The sequence below is a fragment of the Pipistrellus kuhlii genome, unplaced genomic scaffold, assembly GCF_014108245.1.
Source record: "Pipistrellus kuhlii isolate mPipKuh1 unplaced genomic scaffold, mPipKuh1.p scaffold_m20_p_112, whole genome shotgun sequence".
Taxonomy (NCBI): Eukaryota; Metazoa; Chordata; class Mammalia; order Chiroptera; family Vespertilionidae; genus Pipistrellus; species Pipistrellus kuhlii.
In genome coordinates this window covers 425782-448315 of record NW_023425419.1, presented here as the reverse complement: position 1 = coordinate 448315, position 22534 = coordinate 425782, and the positions used below count along the sequence as shown (strand labels likewise).

Here is a 22534-nt window from a genome sequence, read left to right as displayed (position 1 = left end):
GGGGGGGAGGGCTGTGAGAGCGGGAGGAGGGCTGTGAGAGTGGGGAGGAGGGCTGTGGGAGCGGGGAGGAGGGCTGTGGGAGCGGGGGGAGGAGGGCTGTGAGAGCGGGAGGAGGGCTGTGAGAGCGGGAGGAGGGCTGTGAGAAATGGGAGGAGGGCTGTGGGAGCGGGAGGAGGGCTGTGGGAGCGGGAGGAGGGCTGTGAGAAATGGGAGGAGGGCTGTGGGAGCGGGAGGAGGGCTGTGAGAGCGGGGAGGAGGGTTGGGTGGTGAGAGCGGGGAGGAGGGCTTATGAGAGCGGGAGGAGGGCTGCGAGAAATGGGAGGAGGGCTGTGGGAGCGGGAGGAGGGCTGTGAGAAATGGGAGGAGGGCTGTGGGAGCGGGAGGAGGGCTGCAAGAGCGGGAGGAGGGCTGCGAGAGCGGGGAGGGAGGTGGCTTGCGAGAGGGGGAGGAGGCTTGTGAGAGCGGGAGGGAGGGCTGTGAGAGCATGGGAGGAGGGGGAGGAGGGCTCTGTGAGAGTGGCGAGGAGGGCTGTGGGAGCGGGAGGAGGGCTGTGAGAGCGGGAGGAGGGCTGCGAGAGCGGGAGGAGGGCTGTGAGAGCGGGAGGAGGGCTGTGAGAGCGGGAGGAGGGCTGTGAGAGCGGGAGGAGGGCTGTGGAGGGCCAGGCGCTTGGGATGCGGCCTTCAGGGAGGGCCTTTCCCAGGGGTGACATTCCAGCAGAAACGGGGGTGATGAAAAGGGAGAGTTTTCAGCGCCCAGAGAACGGGAGGTGTAAATGCCCACAGTGGGCATGCGCTTGGCTTGTTGGAGGGACAGAAGAGGCACGGGTGTGCCTGGCATGCTCAGGACGGAGAATGGGGCAGGTGACGGTGGAGAGGTTGGCCTCCTCGGCCCAGGGAAGAGGTTAGGGTTTCTTCGTGCTGTTGGAAGTCCTTGTTGGGTTTAAACGGGGCTGCTGTGAGCGAGATACCATGGCCGGGGAGGGCACGAGTGGGGATGGGTCAGGGCAGGGGCAGGGCAGGCGAGAAGTGTGCCTGTTGGTCCCATGGGTTGTCATGTGTGGGTGTCCAGCCGAGAGATAGGGGTGGGCTTGGGCTAGAATGGTAGCAAAGGAGACACTAGGACTTGGTGGGACGCGGGCGGTAGGCTCATGGGACTTGCTGATGGGTTGGCTGGTGGCGAGGAGGCGTCAGGCGAGGGAAAGGAAGAATCAGGAGAGAACTCTGGGGTTTTGGAGGGGGAGCTAATGAGCCAAAGGTATCAGGGAAGGGAGAAGGAGAGAGAGAGAGAAACATCAATGATGAGAGAATCATTCATCATCTGCCTCCTGCACAGCCTTTACTGGGGATTGAGCCCACAACCTGGGCATCTGCCCTTGACAGGAATCGAACCTGGGACCTTTCAGTCCCCAGGCCAACACTCTATCCACTGAGCCAAATTGGCTAGGGCTTAATGGCTTGTTTTTTAAAGTTTCACTTAAATAGGCCGAGTTCCATATATTAGTTATAACCCATAATATTTGAAGCTTACTGTTTCTCTTAGATTGATTAGATGTATTAGTTTTCCCTTGTTTAAAATAGGATACAGTTAGTACTAAAATTTTATTATCTAATATATGTAAATATGTTCAAGAAAAAAATCCAGAGGATATGTTAACAGTAGGGTTAGTATTACAGGATATTTTTACTTTCTGTGTTATGTATTCATGTAAGGTTTCACATTTTTAAAAAATGTGAGCATGTGTTATTTTGGCCAGCAGAAAAACAATCCAAGTAAATATGTTTTTAAATAAAGACTCTGTTTTCTCTAGTGGCTTTCTGACAGGAAGAAGAGAGCACTGCAGAAGAAAGATGTAGGTGAGTACTGCTTTCCTCTGCAGCCAGAGACTCCGGCCCTTCAGGGTCCCGGCTCTGCTGTGGAAGGGAACCTCAGTCTCCTGGCCTTTGCCGCTAGCTTGTTCGCTCAGGCTGGGTGAGACCAATTACCGGTATCCTATCAGCTGCCTCCTTGTTGGGCATGGCTTCCTGTGAGGAGGAGATGAATCCCGGTGGTCCACGTGAGAAACCTGGCACTCATTTATTGCTGCCGCACTCACCTGCACTCACTCCCTGCAGGAGACACACTTCCTTCTTCTTAAGAAATTGCTCGTGGTTGGTGCGAGTGTGGGATTTGGTTTTACTTAACTAAAAGCTAATGAGTGCATGGACTTGATTTTGGGGGCCCGTCCCTGCGGGCTTCTCACAGTGGAGCCATGCCAGAGGAAGTGGCAGCCTCGAACCATTGCCCGGCCTCCTTACTTTGAGCTCTGAAGGGGGCTCTACAGTATTAACAAAATAAATAAATAAAAGCGAATCGTTAGCCTTTTACTGTCTCACGGGTTATAACAGACCAGCTGCTCCTGTTCTCTTTGTAGATGTCCGGAGGAGAATTGAACTTATTCAGGATTTTGAAATGCCTACTGTTTGTACCACTATTAAGGTTTCAAAAGATGGACAATATATTTTAGCAACTGGTAAGCATCTTTTTGGATATGATTTATGTACATTTTATCTCAGGAAATATGATGGCATAGGTCACTTTTTAAATTTCCCTATCACTTCATTATAAAAAAGATTTGAAATATTGAAAAAGTTGTACAGTGAGCCTTCATTTACCCACCCCCTGGATTCTTCAGTAGTTTGCTGCATTTGCTTCATTACATGTCTGTCTGTCCACCCAGCACCCATCCTGGTTTTTAGGGCATTTCAGAGCAAATTGCAGATATTAGTATACTCCACCCCTACATGCCTCAGAGTATATATCATTAACCCCAGTTCACTATTTACTTATGGCTTTTTAACGTAAATTTACATACGTTGACATGCACAGATCTGAACTAGGATGCGTTTTGACAAATGCAACACGTGGGTAGCCAAAACCGCTCTGAAGGTGTAGAGCACATGTGTCAAACACAAGGCCCGCAGGCCAAATCCGTCCCGCCAGGCCTTGCAATGTGGCCTGCACCGCGCTGTCATCACTGCACTCCGCTGCGTTTCCATCACAATGACAGTTTATGACTGTTCAGTAAACCATTCGGCCCGAGATTTAGGCTGGATTTTAGATTTTGGCCCCTTCTCTGATTGAGTTCGACACCCCTAGTGTAGAGTATTCCTTCACCCAGAAGCTTCCTTGACGTCCCTCACGGTCGGCCCTGCTCCCACCCCTGCATAGGCACCCACTGCTCTGCCTTCTCTTTTTCACTGCAGACAAGGTTAGGCTGCTCTAGAACTTTATTTAATGCGGCCATGCAGCTGGGGCTTCCTACTTGAGATTTATGTGTTGTTATGTGTGTCAATATGTTGTCCTTTTTAAATTACCAAGTGGCATTTCCTTGTAGGCAGAGACCACATTTTCTTTTTCCTTCTCCATCCGTGGACACTGGCCAGGCCCTGTGTTTTGGCTGCTGTGCACAAGCGCCCTGTGCTAGTATGTTTGGAGGACATTGCTAGGTCCCAGGGGAGGTGTGTGTTTGGTTTGATAGAAACGGGCCAGGCTTTTCACCAAAGTGGTCAAATCGGGTTACACTCCCACCAACAATAAAGGAGAGTTCCTAGAAAGGTCACTTTCAACATAATTTGCTGTGTCATATACTGAATGTTTCCATGTCACTAAGATTTTACATTAGCAGTGTTCATCGGTATCAGAGCCATGACTGTGAAAACATTTAATGTGTTACAATTTAAAACATTACCACCCAGCCAGTTTTGGCTGTGATTTTGGTGCATATATCCTATGTATTGTCCATGTACATTATTTTGCTGGCTTAACGTTATCCACCTTTGTCCCCTTTCAACCCCTTTGTTATTTGACAGAACTTCTGTGCATCCGCATGCCAGTCTCTCTGGTTCTTTGGGAATGGTCGTTTCCGTAGTAACACTATGTTTCCTAGCCTCCGGTTTTATATTTAGAATAGACACAGTTTTATGGCTTATATAATATAATAAAGAGCTAAGATGCTCTTAATACCATATTAGCCATTCTGATGGATAAAAGCAATTTCATTGTTAGCTTGTCTGTGAGGTGTGCGAATTATTTGTCTCACGTTTCCTGAGAGTTGCTTGCTTACATCCTTGCTCTTTTCCCCGGGGATGTTGGGGAGGGTTGTGTCTGAGTTCTTTCCCTTTGCTGTGGTACAGTGAACCTGATTACTCTGAACCAGGTGTGCTCCGCACATCTGCAGGGAGCTGACGGGGAAGTGTGTCTGTGGGGTTTACACCTCCTTCATTTCTCTATAGGAACGTATAAACCTCGGGTTCGATGCTATGACACCTATCAGTTATCCTTGAAGTTTGAAAGGTGTTTAGATTCCGAAGGTAAGTAAAAGGTTAAACTTGAGTTCATGAAACTAGCTTTTGATGTTTGGCATCTTTCCTGCCTGTTGAAACGGGAATGGGTTGTGCATTAGTTTTCTCAGGTGTAACAAATGGCCGTGAATACCCACTGAGGAGCTCCCGGGTCTGTGGGCGAATCCACCGGCTCTCTGCGTCCTGTGCGCAGGCTGCCTCAGGGGCCGGCCTGGTGCGACTCCTGTTCAGAGGCTCGGGAAGGAGTCCGCCTCTGGGCTTCCAGCTGGCAGGATGCAATTTGTTGCAGTCGTAAGACTGGAGTCCTGTTTCCCACCAGCCGTCATCCTGGGGCCGTCCTCCCAGGGCCGTCCTCCCTGGACTGTCCTCCCGGGCCGTCCTCCCAGGGCCGTCCTCCCTGGACTGTCCTCCCGGGCCGTCCTCCACGGACCGTCCTCCCTGGACTGTCCTCCGGGGCCGCCCTTCGGGGCCGTCCTCCCGGGCTGTCCTCCCTGGACTGTCCTCCCGGGCCGTCCTCCCTGGACTGTCCTCCCGGGCCGTCCTCCGGGGCCGTGCTCTGCCTCCAGAGGTGCCGGCTTTCCTCCTCACTGGTCCCTCCGCCTGCAGACCCCAGCAGCTCATTGGCTCCCCCCTCTGCCAGCGGAGAAAACTGCTTTTAAAGGGCTCATGTGATTATAAATCTCCCTTCCCCATGTCATGTGACAGTCACTGGAGTGGTGTCTCATCCTGAAAAGGGGGCTGTGGACAGGAAGGTCGGTGGGTCATGCTTAGAACCCTGGCCAGCACAGAGGGCAGTGAACTGGGAACATCCAGGCTGTCCATCAGGGAAAAAGATGGGATTGTATCCTAACTTGTTTCACACAATACAGACTCCATGTGCTGCTAATAGCAACTGTTTTCACTCTATTTTTGTTTACACAATACACTGTAAATGAGTACAAAGTTACTGTTATCCTTTCCTAAGCAACATTTGTGAATGTTCTGTAATACCTACTTTATTTTGAACATCTCAGAAAAATTGGGTGAAAATTGAGAAGTCATTATGTTTTGTGAATTTATATTTCATTGCCTTCAGTTCTGCAGAATATCTAATTGCTCAGTACTGGGGAATTAGAAAGCTTTAAATTTTCCATTGGTGTTTGGGAGCAGCTTAACATGGCAGCTTTGCTCTCGTTTTACGTAGGGGCAAAAACAAGAAAACCCAGCAATTGTGTATAATTTTTGTGTTGAGTTAGAATCTTTGCATTAAGTTTTCCTTTTTATTAAAAACTTGAGAATTGATTGTTTTTTCCCCACTGTTTTTTATTTTTCAGTTGTCACCTTCGAAACATTGTCTGATGACTATTCAAAGGTAGGCTTGATTGGTTTGTACTAGCTATCATCAATACACCAATGAGTGGAATTTAGTTTTATGATAAGTATCTATGACATTCCCATTGCTAAATTAAATGACTGTGTAGCAAAACCTTTCATTTTCTATAAATGTGTTTTAATTTATCATATATATATGTATAGTGTGTAGTATCTTTTAAAACTGTATATAGATAACTTTTTCTAGTTTAATATCAAAATAAAGTTTCCATGTCACATGCGAAACCTTACCTGTGTTTTTAAGAATTGGTAGCAGTCATGTTTAATAACACCATTAAACATGGCGTTATTTGTCAGGTTGCTTTCATATTCATCTGTGTAAATAAAATAGCTATGCTGTAGGTTTAATTTTATTAAGCCTGCAAATAAAAGATCACAGCATATCCCGAAACAGGTAAAAAAACAAACAGCCAATTTTATACATTTTTTCTTTTCTTTCTTTGCCTTATTCAATTTCAGTGAAAAATTCTAAATAATGTCAGATGTCACCGTGAGGGAAATTGAATTTCCTGTGCTGACATGGCTGTAAATATTATGTTCAGTTCTGGAAACTATGGAGCATAGTTTGTCCGTTTGCCTGCGGTGGCCATTTGCCATGTGTTTGGGACATGTCATTTTATACTACATTTGGTCTAGATAGGGATAAATTTGCTTTTACATACCACCTGGAGGTTTTTTAAAAAAAAATATATTTTATTGATTTTTTACAGAGAGGAAGGGAGATAGAGAGCTAGAAACGTTGATAAGAGAGAAACATCGACCAGCTGCCTCCTGCACACCCCCTACCGGGGATGTACCCGCAACCAAGGTACATGCCCTTGACTGGAATCGAACCTGGGACCTTTCAGTCCGCAGACTGACACTACCACTGAGCCAAACCGGCTTCGGCACCACCTGGAGATTTTAAAGATGCCTTAGTAATACATTGAAGTTGAGTTTTTACAAGTTTATCGAACCCTGTGTGATAATTGTGAGATTATTAAGATGGGAAATTACTCATAAAAGTTAGTGAGCAGTGCTTGTGTTATAAAGTGGTGGTGCCACATAAGGGGGGGACCATTTGTTTTTGTTTGTTTATTTTGGGGGGGGCATTTGTTTTAAGCCTTTCAGTTAGAAGGCTAGGTTTGCAGAAAAACTGTCTGAGATGCAGGAAGGCGTTAAGTACCCACTGGAGAGGTTTGATTCTTCACACTGTAGTCTTGCTGGAGCGTTGTGCATATATACCGTGTGTTCACAGAGAGAGGAGGGGAGGGAGACCAGAGGCTTTCCAGCGTAGCCAGTTTTAGTGGTGACGACATACACACGTCACTGGAAACCTAAGCGAACCGCTTTCTTCTTTCGTTTCAGATTGTCTTCTTACATAACGACAGGTACATTGAGTTCCACTCGCAGTCCGGCTTCTACTACAAAACCAGAATCCCCAAGTTCGGGCGGGACTTTTCCTACCACTACCCATCCTGCGACTTGTACTTCGTTGGCGCCAGGTAATGGGCCCGACGCCTTTGTTTTCTCCTCTCCCCTCATTTCCCCAGACAATCGCTGTTCCAACATGGAGGAGGATTAGAAGAAGAGAGAGCCATGAGGCCGCCTTTCTTGCTCACAGGGTGCACTGCACAGTGACCGGCCCTTTCAGGAACGACATCCTTAACTCTCCCTGGCACGTGCTCTAACCTAGAGACATGGGCAGCCAATAGGGCATAGGAGTGGGGGAGTCCCTTTCCTAGCACCATTGCTTGGCATTTAAAAGCTTTTTATTCTTAAATGTTACCTTCTTTATGGTTATAAAAATAATACATATCCAACGTAGAAAATTGGGAAATATAAAAAAAATAATCACTCATCCATAGGAAACCCTTAGCGATCTTTTATTGTATTTCCTTCAAGTTTTTTCTTATACACACACACACACACACACACACACACACACACACACACGAGAGGCCCGATGCACGCAATTCGTGCAAAAGTAGGCCCTCCTTCCCCCGGCTGCCAGCACCAGCTTCCCTCTGGCACCGGGGCCCGGGCTTCCCTCACAGCCCTGGCTTCGTCCGGAAGGTCATCCAGAAGGACGTCTGATCTAATTAGTGCATTACGCTTTTATTATTATAGATGTAGGTATAATACATTTTGGATCTTGTATTCTCCATGTTATTGTAAGTAATAGCCTACCTAATGACTTCATAATATTTCCTTGGCACATGGGTAGTTTAAATCACTTACATGCTTGCACAAATTCTTTTTTAGGTTTAGAGTAAGTACACTTTTGTATTTTATTTTATTTATTTTTTAAAATATATTTTATTGATTTTTTACAGAGAGGAAGGGAGAGAGATAGAGAGCTAGAAACTTCGATGAGAGAGAAACATCGGCCAGCTGCCTCCTGCACACCCCCCACTGGGGATGTGCCTGCAACCCAGGTACATGCCCTTGACCGGAATCAAACCTGGGACCTTTCAATCCACAGACTGACGCTCTACCACTGAGCCAAACCGGTTTCGGCCACTTTTGTATTTTACAAAAGGAAGCTATGCCTTATGAGAGATACACATACACACACACACACACACACACACACACACGAGTGGCAAAAGCAGGTTTACAGATGTTTATATGGAAAAGAATATAATGATTAATAAATAATGCAAGAATAAATTTTCATGAACTCACAACTGTAAACCTATTTTTGCCTACCTTTATATATATTTCTAAAAATTCTATTTATTAGAAAAGTTTATAGTAGTTTGCCATATTTTTTGTTGTTTTTTAGTTTACCACATTTTTAACTTTATTATTTTGCAGCTCCGAAGTTTATAGGTTAAACTTAGAACAAGGACGCTACCTAAATCCTCTACAAACTGACGCTGCGTGAGTATTTTGCTTTAAGAAACCTGCAGTATTTATTTGGGCCAGGAGATGGAGCCAGATGCTCAAATTGTTATCAGGCAATACTCTGGGCAACTTAATTAAAAAGTAACATTAAGTTTTTTCTTAAACAAAAAATTTGCTAGAAGATCTGGTGATTTCTTGAAATTTTTAATAAAAAAAATAGACTTGAAAGTTTTAAAACTCACTAACAATTCAGTTTATTATTTTTAGTAGTGTTCTTTAACTTTCCCTTCGTGATTTTGCTTTGTGATACATTTTCTTGTGGAGAAATTGTGAGTTAACTTGGAATAACATTTAAAAATTATCATCTTTTATGTTGTTGCTAGCAGAAAGTTAAGGGTTTTTTCCCCCCCCATTTTCTTTTTATACATTATTGTCTAAATTTGTTTTATTTAAAGAGAAGTCCTTTTAGGAAGGAATCTGAATAATCATCATCATCATCATAATAATAATGTTGAGTAATAACAACAACAATAATAGTAAAAGGGCTTTCTATGCCAGGCATTCAGTATTTTATATGTATCAACTCATTATATAAACACATTTTTATGGTAGGTGCTATTATTGGCTACATTTTACAGATAGGGCAGCTGAGGCTCAGAGAGGGTAAGTAGTTTGAACATACAGCTAGTGAGGGATGGAAGCTGGATTACTCCTCATCTATGTGTACAAAGAGCTTGTTGGGTTTTCCTTCTTGCTCTCAAATGGTCTTTAAAGTTGGAAGAACGTGTAGTGATAAAACCAAGTACATTCTCACTATTTCTTTTCACATTGACTTGAAATGCTCTTATTTTATTTAAAATATAGTAACTATGATGCATTGTTGAATAATAAGTTATCTGCTCTTTAGCTGCACAGTTTTCTGTTTGTAATAACAGCAGTTATTATTGAGTGTCTTGTACACTCTAGACGCTGTGTTGAACATTTCTTAGTTTTTCCATTTAATCATCACAACAACTAAATGAGTAGGTGACATCTTCAGTCTACAGACAAGGAAAATGAGGCCTAGAGCAGTAAACCAGTTTAAACTAGCCAGACCTCAGGGTTGGCACAGCCACAGCCTGTTTTTTTTGCCTGGGGAGAAAATATATTGAGAAAGTGGAACGCAGGTTTATTCTCGTGGCCGTGGCCTGGCGTTCCAGGAGGAAGTTCTTCGCTGTCTCATCCCCGGGAGATAGTGTCACTCGCAGGATCGGACACTGGCGGCCGCTGTGCTCCGGGCACTTACCCGGCATGCCTGGTGTTTTCACAAGCAGATCAGTGAGCATCGCGCGTCCTCTCTCTCCATCGCACTTGGCTGACTGCTGGTGGGAGTGTATTGGGTGTCCCTCCCCCTGGGGGCACTAATATGCTCTCCGTATGGCTTTATGTTTAGGGAGAACAACGTTTGTGACATAAACTCAGTGCACGGCCTGTTTGCCACAGGAACAGTGGAGGTGAGCGTAACTGATTGATTGTTTAAAAGTGTTTTATGTTTAATGATGAACGAAATCATATTTAAAGATTTGCTGGGCTCCTAGGAGCCGGTGCTAATGAAGCCACAAGCCATTGCTTTGCTCTTTGTGTGGAAAGCTGCTACAGCTGCTGCACACCGCCCCGCTCTGCAGCTGATGGGGCGCCCTCTGACCCTGACCTGGAGCTGGGTGGGGAGTCACTGCTGGGTCCCAGCCTCTGGGGCTGTGTGGCTGCCGTTCTTGTTCTCACAGGAGGCGCTGTGTCAGGAGGCGCTGTGTCAGGAGCCGCTCTCCGCTGCCTGTTAGTTTCCTCAGTTACTTTCCCGGGGCTGTTTCCCGGTGAAGTGGAGATGGTGATCCTCACCCTAAAGGTCCTGGGAGAACCAGGGAGGCATCCTTCCCTCCAGCCCAGCCCTGAGACCTGGTGCCGGGGAGCAGACCCCCAGCCAAAGCCTGGCTTCCTGAGGTCCCATGGTGGTTGGGCTTGGGATTTGATAAGCATCGTATATCAGATTGCCAAGTATTTTCGAGGTCTTGTTTATAAAGTGGTTAATACTGTAAATAGTTTTTGACCTTTGTATATGTTTATGTTTTTTATCATTAAGGCTTTTTCTGGTATTCATCTAAACATTTTCCAGTAGCAGCCGCTGTTTGAAGCTGCTGTTTCTGTTGTGTAGGGCCGAGTGGAGTGCTGGGACCCGCGGGTTCGGAGCAGAGTGGGGCTGCTGGACTGTGCGTTAAGCAGCGTCACAGCCGATTCGGAGTAAGTAGACGTGAACTTGCAGTTTAAGTACTTGTCGCTTCTGATGTGTCAGCACTAAATCAAGGTCGGTTACTAAAGGATGAACCTCTTAGACTTGTGATTGTGTAAAAGCCTCCTGTGAAAGCTCTGAGCGGGTAAGCCAGATGGAATTCTCTCTGAAGTACTTTACAAGGCAGGGGCTAGGGACAGACCCAGGAGTCTCTGCCAAAAAGATGTGCTTCCCAGGCTGAGGAGGCAGGTGCAGACTGAGGCTCCTTGTAGTTCTGGGCTGAGGCTCTAGGTGGCGGAAGAGACAAGGGTGCTGGCCCTCCCCGCCTGCACTGCAGGGCCTGGTGGCAGGGACACAGGCAGAGAGGGTCAGAGGAGGATCGTCAGAGGAGGACTGTAGTTGGCTTCTGACCTGTCGGCTAGCACCTTTCCACCAGAGCGTGGCTTTGGTGCTGAAGCTCTTGGCTGCTGAGGGCAGCATGATCAGGTTCATGGCCAGCGCCATTCCTCACTCCGTGATGCTTTTACAGGTTCCAGGGCCCTGCGAGCTCCCAGTCTTTTATTTCAGCTTGACACAGCCAACTCTGAATAGGGGAATGGAATATCCCTGCCTGAATAGAGAATGCTTGCTCTTAGGCAAAAGGGCTGCTTCTGTAACTACCTCATCCTGGCTTAATGAGGGTGAGAGATGTTGTCAGACTGAGTCTTTAACTGGTTTTATATTTTCAGATGTTTTCATTGTTGTTTGTAGCTACTTTGAGAATATTCTTACAATTTCTAAAGATAACCTACAGATTTCTGAAGGTTAATTACATTTATATGTAGACATTTTGATTTTGATTAGGAAAGCTTGGATGCGATTGCCTTCTAAAAAGGAGGGAGAGAGTGATTCCCCTTAGAGTTGAAGGAAAGCTTGAGAATCGGTGTGTTTCCTGGAAGAGGTTGGCTGTGTCCACGTGGAACAGGAATGCTTTGCCTTTCAGGGTGAACAGCTTACCGACCATCTCTGCCCTCAAGTTTAATGGTGCCTTAACCATGGCAGTGGGAACATCCACAGGGCAGGTAACAGCTTATTCTTTCATTATCATTGGTTAGTCATTGTGTTCTTTCCATACGGATGCTGTAGACCTCCTGTGTCCCACCCTGTATGTTTGGCCAGAATTCTATTAGCTCCTCAGTGGGTGGGCTGAGAGGCTCTTGAGCGGAACTACAGGCGCCTGTGTTCTCTTGACTGTGGTTCAGAACTATTTTCCCAGTGTGTCCTGGGATAATTCTGTGGTCAAAACAGTTTGGAATCTGCCAGATTCCCACTCTTGGAGATTCACAGTGCATTTAAATATCTATTGAAGGCTCTGAGAATTCCTGTAGACAAGAAATGCATTGAATAGATCTTTCCGCTATATGTTTGACCCAGGCATCTGGCTCTCCCCTAGCACTATCTGCCAGGTCCCCTGCACGGGTCATCGGGGCACAGCTCAGCACGAGTGGGTGGTGCAAGGGTTTCAATGCCTCCCTCCCTCCCGCCCTGGCAGAACCCATACATTTGTCAGTTAGCTCTCCCCTCAGATCAGGCCTGAGACCCTGCTTCCAGGACACGTACTGCCTCTGCCCTCACGGTCTGGAGAGGACCTGTCACCTGGGATGGAGATCCAGCTGCCCGGTTTCTTGCCTCTATGGCAGGGCTCAGAAGAGACGACCCCCCAAACACACACACACACACACACACACACGCACACACGCACACACACACACGCACACACACACCCGGTCATAGCCTTGCCATCACCGTCTGCCCGGAATCTCCCCCGATGTCTTCTTTATGTTTGTCACGCTGGCTTCTGTCACTCGCTGTGACCGTGCCTGGTACGTAGTAGGCTCTCAGTATATGTATTTGTTGAATTCCCAAATGACACAGATTCTTGTAGGCCTCCTTTCTGTTCCTCTCTCAGTGTAGCTCAGTGGCTCTCAATCTCAGTGTGCTTATACACTGCGCTCAGGCACTCTGAGGGTAACGTAGGAGATCTCTCAGAGCGCTTTGCTGGCTGCCTGGGGCCTTTGTGCTCATAAAAAGGCACGTGGCAGGACAAATGGCAGCCACCACCTTTGTAACTTAAAAGTTGCTTAAGGTAAAGCATTTAATTTGTTTAAACAGAAATAACTTATTTTTTTCCTTTAGGTCTTATTGTATGATCTTCGCTCAGATAAGCCACTGCTAGTTAAGGATCACCAGTATGGGCTGCCCATCAAGTCGGTCCATTTCCAGAATTCTTTAGATTTGATTCTGTCTGCAGACTCTCGAATTATCAAAATGTGGAATAAGAACTCAGTACGTATGTTTTTGTTGAAATTTTTATTGAAATAATATTTCCTTAAGAATATTTGATGTTCTGTCCCTCAAGCTCCAAGTATTAATTAATAAGTAACAAAATCCTAGATCACTGGCTTTAATCTGCCTCTGCTTTTCATTTCACAACCTAAGTATTTTGAGAAGTAAAAGGTTAGTTCATCAACTAAATAGGAAAACATTCACTCAGAGTTCTTTGCATTTAATTAATAACGAACTTAACATCTGTAGTCCAAAAGTGTCACCTTTTATTTTTATTTTTATTTTCTTTTAACTCGTTCTTGAGAGGAAGCGGCTGGAAGGTCCAGCGGCCTCACGTGGTGTCCACGGGGCGAGCACCAGCCTTTCCCGCGAGGCGGCCCGTGCTCGGGGAGCGGTCCAGCAGCCCCATCGCGGCGCGGCTCCTGGTCACAGTCCCTGGTGCACGGCCATTGGTTTCCTGCTCACTTTCTATTTGCCCCCAAGCATTGGCCTTTCCTGAGCTTACGTCCTGTCCCCCCTGTCCCCCGTGTCCCTCCCACCAGGAGTGCTTGGCTCCGGTGCCTCGGCTGGCTAGGGGAGAGGAAGGCTTCCAGCTGGCCCAGGAACCCACTCAGCTGCTTGCATTGGCTGTGGGTGGGGAGGGTTTTCGTGGGAGGTTGCGTGGTGCTGTGGGCGGGTTTTCTCTGTGCTTTTTCTGTAATCCAAACTCATGCACTTAAATAGTACTTGTTCTTAACACTGCAAATGGGGACGTTTTATTTTCTTTGATTCATAAAATATTGGGGAAGTAGAAGTTGCCCTTGATCTGGCTTCCCTGCTGGTTCAAGGTAACGCGTGACGTCAGTTTGGATGGGTCCTCCCAGGCTCCGAACTGCGGCAGGTTTCTCTAATGCGGAGTTCGTCGTCTTGGCCCCACACTGTTAGTCTCTTTCCCCTCCTTTTTCCTTCCCTCTCCTTCCTGCTTCAGTGAGAATTGGAGAAGAAAGGAGGCAGCTGTGTGAATCTCGTTGTCTTGTATTAGAAGTCGACTGCTGTTTTTCACTGAACACACAAGACCCGCCTTCCCCATGCTTTACCCCCTCCCCGCCCACCCTTTGCCGCGGAAGCCTCTGCCAGCGAGCTAAGAGCCGAGCGGCGGGCTTGCATTGGCTCTCGGCGTCATGGCTGTAGTTGCCACAGTGAGCTTTATTTTGGCGTTGTTGTTATGACTAAGTGCACCCTCTTGATCAGCACCCACGTGTCTTGGTTTTGCTTGACTGGCTTTCCTTGTTTATCTTTCTTATCACCTTTTTCCATACCCATCTTATCTTCTGTCTTTCTGTCTTTCTTCTCTTACTTTCTTAAAAAATATATTTTTATTGATTTCAGAGAAGCAGGGAGAGGGAGAGAAGAAACATCAGTGATGAGAGAGAATCATTGATCAGCTGCTTCCTATGCATGCCCCACCCGGGATTGAGCCCGCAACCCAGGCATGTGCCTTGACCGGAATCCAGCCTGGGACCCTTCAATCTGTAGGTTGATGCTCTATCCATTGAGCCAAACTGGCTAGGGCCATTCTCTAAATTTTTAAAAAAGCACATTTCCCCTCTCATTTAAAATAAAAAATGTCTTAGGCTTAACTATATAATAACCATCACTTTATGTATTTACAGGATTTCGTTTTGCCAGTCATTTTGTGTTCATTATCTCATTCAGTCTCCCAAAGCCTGTGGTTTAGGTACGGGAGGGGGTGTCCTCAGTTTACCATGCTGACCACCTCACCTTTGGTTTCCCTGAGGAACAGGTTTAACCAGGGGGTGTGTCCCAGGTTAAGAGAATTTTTTTTAAGTTGATGTACAACTTTATTTAAACTTTACCCTTTTCTTTTGTGTAGACAGTATCTTTAAACTGTATTTTCTTCCATAAGTCTCCTCTTCCTCCTGGGCCTCAGTTTCTTTGTCTCTAAAATGAAAAGTATTTGATAAATTGATCAAATGAATCCTCTAAGGTGTATTTAAAACTTAAATTCTATGATTCTAATGAGACGATTGTATTTCTTCATATACCAGAGTTACCTCTCCACACGGGAGATTGCCAAAGGCTGTCTTCCTTTAGCTCATTATCGATTCCTGTTTGCTTCTCTTTCAGGGAAAGATATTTACCTCCTTGGAGCCAGAACATGACATCAATGATGTCTGCCTCTATCCCAACTCAGGTATGCTTGCGTAGCCGTGGCTCACTCAGCGAGGCAAATCCAAGCTATGCTTCATTTGGTTTTAAACTCAGTGTATTTCTTAAGACAGCGTTTAGCTCTGTCAGGACCGCTCTTGGCTATTGTATGGACTTGAAGAGCCAAGAGCAGGAAGGGGTGGGTGACTCAGAAAGTGGCCCTCTCAGTGACTCAGTCCTCGGCCAGCCTGGCTGTCAGTAGGAGCCGGTGACAGAGCGTAGGCAGGGGCAGTGAGATGCTGTTCCAGCTCCCTGGTGTGATGAGTGATCGTGCGTGCGTGGGAATCCAGGTCGGGCTGGGAGAGGTCCGAGGTTGCCTGGTAATACCCAGGCTGTGAAACCACGGGTGTTGGCTTGTTGTATGCAAATTACAAGGCAGATTTCAGGATCTAACAATACCTTCCGGGCAGATCTATGAAGACTGGGGGACTGAGAGAAAGTGAGAATAGTATCTGAGGACAGAGACGGGTAATTCTGATAGAGACGCAGGTGGAGGAGGAAAGTTCCATCGTGTGCAGATAGCACTCTGACCTGCTGGCAGGGCCTCGGCGGCAGCAGCTGGAGGCGGCCGTAGGTTTTCGTTGGTGCTGATGGTGGAGTGATGGTGAGGTTTGGTTGGCTTTGGGGCGAGATGGTCCAGGCGAGGGACAGTGCAAGAGGCGAGGGGACAGGGGAGGCTGCACTAGGATGGGACAGTGCAGCGAGGCTGCGACCTGATGCCACACAACATGTGTGGGCTGATTTGGGGCAGGGGAGGCGCCGCGTCCCGGTGCGGTGGCCCGAGGAGGAATGCAGCTGGAAGCCGGTGGCGGTGGACAGAGAGGCTTCCATCGGCTGCCTCCTGCGCTGCCCCCACTGGGTGTCGAGCCCACAATGCGGGCATGTGCCAGCGGCTTCTTAGTGCCTGGGTCAGCACCCAGCCACTGAGCCACTCCGGCCGGGCAAGGTGCTCGCTTTGAGTGACCACCAGTCTCTTCGTGGCAGGCGGCCACTTTTCTGGAAGGCACACGTCTTAAGGGATGTTTCTGGACAGAGACCATGACTTACAGTCAAATAGCTGATAGAGGCTAATCAAACACAAAACTAGCCAGATGGTTTATTCCATGTGACGGCAAGCACCGCAGGACAAGCACCGATGCCTCCCTGGGCTGGCCCGCGGCTGCCTCACACGCTCCCTGCCTCGCCCTTGCTGGCCCGCAGCACGCCTCCCCCCACGCTGCTCTGCTTGTGCCTCATCATTATGAGCTGAATCATGTTAGAAAGCCGAAACGTTTCCCTTTCTTTATCTTCTCTCTTACTCACTTTGGAGTAATTATAGCCGAATCATGATGACGGCTGTGGAATGGTTTTCGCATATGGAGGCCGCTCAGGGTATTGAGAAATGGCCCCGCCCTCCTGCTCCTCCTGCACTCCTCTCTGTTGCTCATTCAGCGGCTCTGGGTCAGGGCGCCCGGAGGCGGTGCTGCCCTTGGCCTTGGGCGCATCAGCTTCACTCCGGGCTTGCTGAGCTCACGGCAGGCAGGGCCCCCCAGCCTGTCGGTCAGAACCGCTGGTTCTAGACCACAGGCGGAGAGGACAGACTTCCGCTGGGGAAGACCTTCAGGCTTCACGGTTGTGCAGCTCACCTGCCTTCAGGGCGGGGGGACGGCTCTGCTGTGCAGTGTGAGGTCGCCCTTATTCCATCAGGGTGCTCCAGTGCAGAGGGAGGACGGGTTCGGGCCCTGCCCAGGGACATCACGTGTTCCCACTCAGAGCAGAGCTGAGCAGTGGGATGTAAAGCCCCTGGCCCGGGTTCACTCTCTGTCTCGCCCATCACCGCCTGCATGTCTGCCGCACCGCCTCCCCAGGCCGGCGGGCCGTCTCCTCACTTCCAGCTGTTTCAGGCCTGACCCCCGGTCGGAGGTGGCTGGTCTCTGTCCACGTGTGGCCCAGTGAGAGCCTGCTCCGTGCGGGAACGTGACTGCGTTGATGCTCTGGCGGACAGAGCGCCGTTCCGGGGTTTGTCGGGAGCTGTGGCTGTTCCTCGCGGAGCGGCCCTGCTGGATGTTCAGTGTCCGGGTTGCCAGTGCAGCCAGGCGACGGGCACTGCTTCGGCAAGAGCCTTCGCTTGGTGGTGCATGGCTTTGCCGTCCCCAGAACGTTGTCTTTGCTCACGTCTCGGGGTCTGGAGGCCTGGCCTCGCTGCCGTTGAGACGTGGGGAGCATCGAGCATCACAGAGCTCCCGTCTCCTGGGCCATATACTGCGGCCACATGAGTACAAGTTCTGAGAATGTCTCTCATTTTTGATTTGCTTTAAATTAGACACCCATCCCTGCTCTTCCTGACCTCGCTGCCTGCTTTGGGTGTTTGCATGGTCGGTGTCTTGGTTGGGGAGGTGGGTCCCAGTTTAGGGCCAGCTCCCCCTTTGGAGTCGTGTCCCCCCAGATGGGCTTCAGCTGAGTTCCCCTGGGCTCTGTCAACATCTCATCCTGTCACTGCGTGAGGTCACTTCCGCAGCTTTGTGTGAACAAAAGAGCAGCAAAAGTACTTTTTTCAAATGTAGAATCAAAGCATTGTCCTTACCATTTGGCATATTTAGTTTTGATTATTGGTGTGATAATCCAAACATCTTCACTCTGTGGATTCCTCTATTGTATTTTACGAACGGATTTTTAAAACAAGTATAATTTGGCTGATTTTAAAAGTGTTTAAAAAACAGTGCTCTTGACTTTGCACTTGAGCTCTAAGTTCCCTAGCTTGTGACAGTTGCAGTTCTGAGCTCTATTTGTTCATCTGTGGAAGAGGGTGATGGTGGTGCTCACCTCCCAGGCGGCTCTCTGAGATCCTCAGGGATTCCGACGGCTGCTGACCCAGCTTGTTAACTGCCTGGTGTGAGGGCTGCGAGTGGGGGCAGCTTCAGGGACTGGAAGCATCCGTGGCCGATGTGGCGCAGAGCAGAGGGCGCAGCTGAGGCCCGGCACGCTGGCTCCTTACCGAGGGGGCTCCGCAGGCTGCTCTGGCTTACAGGAAACCTGGATCGGGTGCCAGGAGGTTGTCCCTGCTGTAACTTGGCTTTCTTAAAATGCTGGCCCGAGGGACTAACTCGTTAACTACTCTGCTGGTTAACCTGTTAAAACTCCCGGAGAGTGGGTTATTTTTGTAGGTAGGAGCGGTTAGATTTCTGTTCTGGCTTCTCAGGTGTAGCTGCACGTAGCCTTCCCCTGAGGTGGTTTGTGTTAAGTTGGTGTGACCTTGAAGGCAAACATTAGGAGCTGCTTTGCTGTGACACTTTGTGGGGATGCTGTACCTTGGTCCTGCGGTTCCTGATGGACAGAAAGAAACCTCTCTTCTTAGCTTCCGCATTTTTATGGGTCACAGAGCACATTGACACTCTGCTATCTGTGTGCCTGGAGGATACACTGCCCCCTTAAGAACGAAGGCACACTGTGTGGCCTGCTGCTCTGTGGGAAGGCTCCTTCCGCAGCAGGACAGGTCTCCCTGCCTGGGGAGCCCCATGGAGGAGGCCGCAGCCGCCCCACGCCCACTCCCAGGTGCCGTGTGCACCTGCTCTGAGCGCCTCCGACGCTGCACATTGGAAAACAAGTGGAAGAGGATACTTTCCTTTTCCCACGGGTTTACCGTCTCTGTGTTTATTTTTAGGAATGCTGCTGACCGCCAACGAAACACCCAAGATGGGCATCTATTACATTCCGGTGAGTATACGGAGAGGCGCTGAGATATAAACAGGAGGGAGCTGTGCTTATTTCTACACTGGACCCATGAGGGACTTCGGGTCTGCATGGGCTGTGTAAGTTACACGCCGCGTTCACTGTGCTTCCCAGAGCCGTTAAAACAACGCGTCCCCTTTTATGGAAAACCACTCCATATCACATGGAAATAGGCAAATTTCTTCAGACTTACCTTTGTTTTCAGGTATTTCATAATCTCACTCTCAGCTATTAGTGATCAAGGTCAAATTCTGAATAAAAGCCCAGTGCTCTTCTAGTCATCTCACTGTAGTTAGTTTCTTTTTAAAGTAAGTGACAGCCCTAGCTGGTTTGGCTCAGTGGGTAGATCATCAGCCTCCAGACTGAAGGGTCCTGGGTTCAATTCTGGCCAAGGACACATGCCTAGGTTTTGGGCTTGATCCCCAGTAGGGGGCATGCAGGAGACAGCCAATCAGTAATTCTCTCATCATTGATGTTTTTCTCTTTCACTTTTCCTTCCTCTGTGAAATCAATAAAGAAATACATTTAAAAAAAATAAAATGAAATAAAAAATATTGATATATAAAAGAAACTTAGTATTGACATGAGCAATGATGGCATGCAGTTTGCAATCCTATCGTTTGTTTTTAAATATATTTTATATTGATATTTTACAAAGAGGAAGAGAGAGGGATAGAGAGTTAGAAACATCAATGAGAGAATCATCCATCAGCTGCCTCTTGCACAACCCCCACTGGGCATGTCCCACAACCAAGGTACATGCCCTTGACCAGATTCGATCCTGGGACCTTTAAGTCCACAAGCCGATGCTCTATCCACTGAGCCACACCGGTTTTGGCTTGTTTGTTTCTGAAAGAACTTTTCTCTTACCTTCCCTGAAAGCATCCCCACCTTTACCTTTTAGTTGACATAGGAAAGGAGCTTGGGGAATACGATCTAAACAGAATGCTGCAGAGCACAGAGTTGGCATTAGATTATGGTCGGCAAACTTCTCCCTTTCCTGAGACCTGGGAAGGGGAGAGTGAGGAAGCTGAAGATCAGAACCAGAGGGGCCAGCTCTTTAGAACCACTGTCAGCCTCCAGTTATGAAAATTCCCCATGTTTCTGATGGGCCTTTAAAAAGTATAAATTTGTATTGATTTCAGAGAGAAAGGGACAGCCCTGAATATGTTTGCGGTGAGGCCACCTTACCGCTGATGCCAAGGGCAGCGGTGCGGGTGGCAGTGGGAGGATTGCAAAGGTCGGAAGGCAGGCCTGGTGACCGAGTGGGTGTGGGGAGTGAGGAAGAGACGGAGCCGCAGGCAACAGCTGGGTCCCGCGTGGGTAACTCTGCGCGTGAGGAGGGCATTTCCTGAGTCTGGGAAGGAAGGGGAGCAGCAAGTCCTTTCCCCTTTTGTATCGCATTCTGCGTTTTATAAAGTGACCTTTGAAAGGAACGGACACCTGCAGGTTTTTGTTTATGCAAACCACGTATGCACATTCCTATTTATTAATATTCCAAGTGTTACAAAGTATGAGAAAGGAAAACCACTGCTTCCCCCTTGATATTATAAGCACTGTAATATTTGGATATACTGTCTTCCAGTTATGCTGATAATGTTATGTGTGCAAAGTCAGATTTTCCATGCAAATTTGTATTCGGAGAAGTATTCTAAGGCTTTACAATGACTTAATGCATTTTTAGTTATCTCCATCACAGAATCAGAACTGTAGGGGACCCGTTATTCACTTCCTGCTCTCCAGGCCTATTTCTCTGGGTGGGTTTTATGGTGTCAGCAGTGAGGATCCTGATTAGCCTGGGTGAACGGGCCGGATGCCAGCCAGGTGGTGAGAAACGGTTTTCTTGACAAGTGCTAGTTTATCTTCTAAGACTTTAATGTCAGCTTTCTAACAGAGATTTAACAGAAAGCTGTGAGAAATACCCTGAGACCACTCCCAGGTGACTGTGCGTGTGGGGACAGTGCGAGCACAGTTATTCGTGCTCAGCTAAGCCTGGTGCTGGGACTTGTCCTGAGTGTTCCTTTCTGAGCCACGTCCGCCTGCTGCCTCGCACCGAGTGAGGTTCAATGCCACGGCCTTTGCCTGGAACCCGCTCTCTGATCCTCCTTCAAAGCAAGGCGAGCCCGGGGGCCTGAGCGCCTGCCATTTTTCATCAGATTTCATCAGATTTCATCAGATTTGCCGAGCTGGTGCTTGGCACAGGGCTCGCTGAGGCCTCCAGGACCAGAGGATTTGAATCCATGGATCATGCCAGGCAGAGGAGGCTTGGGCTGTGATTTATATTAGCATCTTATAAATCAGGCGGGAAACCATCTTCCCCTTTGGGGCTCTGCAAAAAAAATGAACACAACCTAATGTTCTTTCAGCTTGTTAATGTTTGCCTTTCTGTCTGATACCATCTTCCTTGAGCACTTAACCCATTATAGATGAAATGGAAGTCCTGATTCGCTCACTCTGCCACTTACAGATTCCATAGCTAGCGAGGCTTTTATGACCCAGCTAGAGGCCCGTTGCACGGAGATTCATGCGCTAGGCCTTCCTTCCCCTGGCTGCGGCTCGGTTTTCCTCCGGCTCCCAGGACTCGGGCCCTCAGGCTAGGCTCCTCCGCTCGGGCCCAGAGTGGCTGGCTTTTCCCCCTGGCCCCAGCAAAGAAGCCAAGCCTCCTCAGCCTTCAGTCTTCACTCTGCGCCTGCACATGCAAGTTAACCCACAACTTTTGAGTTAATTTGCATACATACTCCTGATTGGCAGATGAGTATTAAAAAAATATATTTCTTTTTTATTGGTGTTGATGGACTTTCTTCAGTCTTCCCTATTTTCTCAGTAATTCACTTTGCCTCCTCAGAGACCAAGATCTGTTATTTGGTTTGTGTGCTCTTTAAATTCAAGGGTCTAATTCACTTGCTACTCCTGAGACTTAAGGCCAGAAATTGTTTTTCAGGTTTGGTTTTCCCCTGAAATGTAATTTAATCTCAGGTTGGTTCTTTACTTAGCACTGTTGGCAACTGTGGACTCCCGAGGGCCTTCGGTCTCCTTCGGCACCCAAACCCAGCCAGCGGTTAGTGTCGGTCCAAGGTTAGCCCCACGTCCCCCCGGCTCCTGAGCACTCATTACCGGGTAGCTGATTGCTGGCATGCCCGATAACATGTATGCCAGAGGATAATTTTATACGTTAGGATAAGGATCAGTTCCTTTGCTCTGACAATACATCTAATCAGCCAGATCTGAGAACCTGATGTGATGCAACCGTGTTTGGGAGTGCTGGCAGATTCCTCAAAGTGGTGCCTCGTCCCAGAGATTGCGCGGTGATTCTGTTAATGGCTAACAGAAAACCCAAAAAGAGAACTTGAAAGTAAGGGCACCACTTTTGTTGGATAATTTTAAAAATTTGTCCAAAAGTTGGCTGTGCAGCTGGGACTAGACTGTTTTAAAAGCAGTACCTTTGTTTTCCTTCCTGTGTGACCCTGAGTGCTGGGCTGAGCCTCCTGTG

The 22534-nt window shown here is 48.0% G+C and overlaps 1 protein-coding gene and 1 long non-coding RNA gene across 3 annotated transcripts in view; both read left to right on the top strand.

The window, feature by feature from the left end:
• Positions 1 to 22534, top strand: part of NOL10 (nucleolar protein 10) — a 67544-nt gene that overhangs the window by 15383 nt on the left and 29627 nt on the right. For both annotated transcript variants that reach the window (XM_036432568.2, XM_045579749.1), the window contains 12 exons: positions 1808 to 1853; positions 2411 to 2509; positions 4272 to 4349; positions 5654 to 5691; positions 7059 to 7195; positions 8511 to 8576; positions 9973 to 10033; positions 10729 to 10814; positions 11786 to 11864; positions 12979 to 13128; positions 15256 to 15322; positions 18977 to 19029. In XM_036432568.2, coding sequence (XP_036288461.1) covers positions 1808 to 1853; positions 2411 to 2509; positions 4272 to 4349; positions 5654 to 5691; positions 7059 to 7195; positions 8511 to 8576; positions 9973 to 10033; positions 10729 to 10814; positions 11786 to 11864; positions 12979 to 13128; positions 15256 to 15322; positions 18977 to 19029 — 960 coding nt within the window. The remainder of the gene's footprint in view (positions 1 to 1807; positions 1854 to 2410; positions 2510 to 4271; positions 4350 to 5653; positions 5692 to 7058; positions 7196 to 8510; positions 8577 to 9972; positions 10034 to 10728; positions 10815 to 11785; positions 11865 to 12978; positions 13129 to 15255; positions 15323 to 18976; positions 19030 to 22534) is intronic.
• LOC123652104 lies at positions 5703 to 6663 on the top strand. Its single transcript, XR_006741203.1, has 2 exons — positions 5703 to 6382; positions 6612 to 6663. It is a non-coding gene; the product is annotated as an uncharacterized LOC123652104 (long non-coding RNA).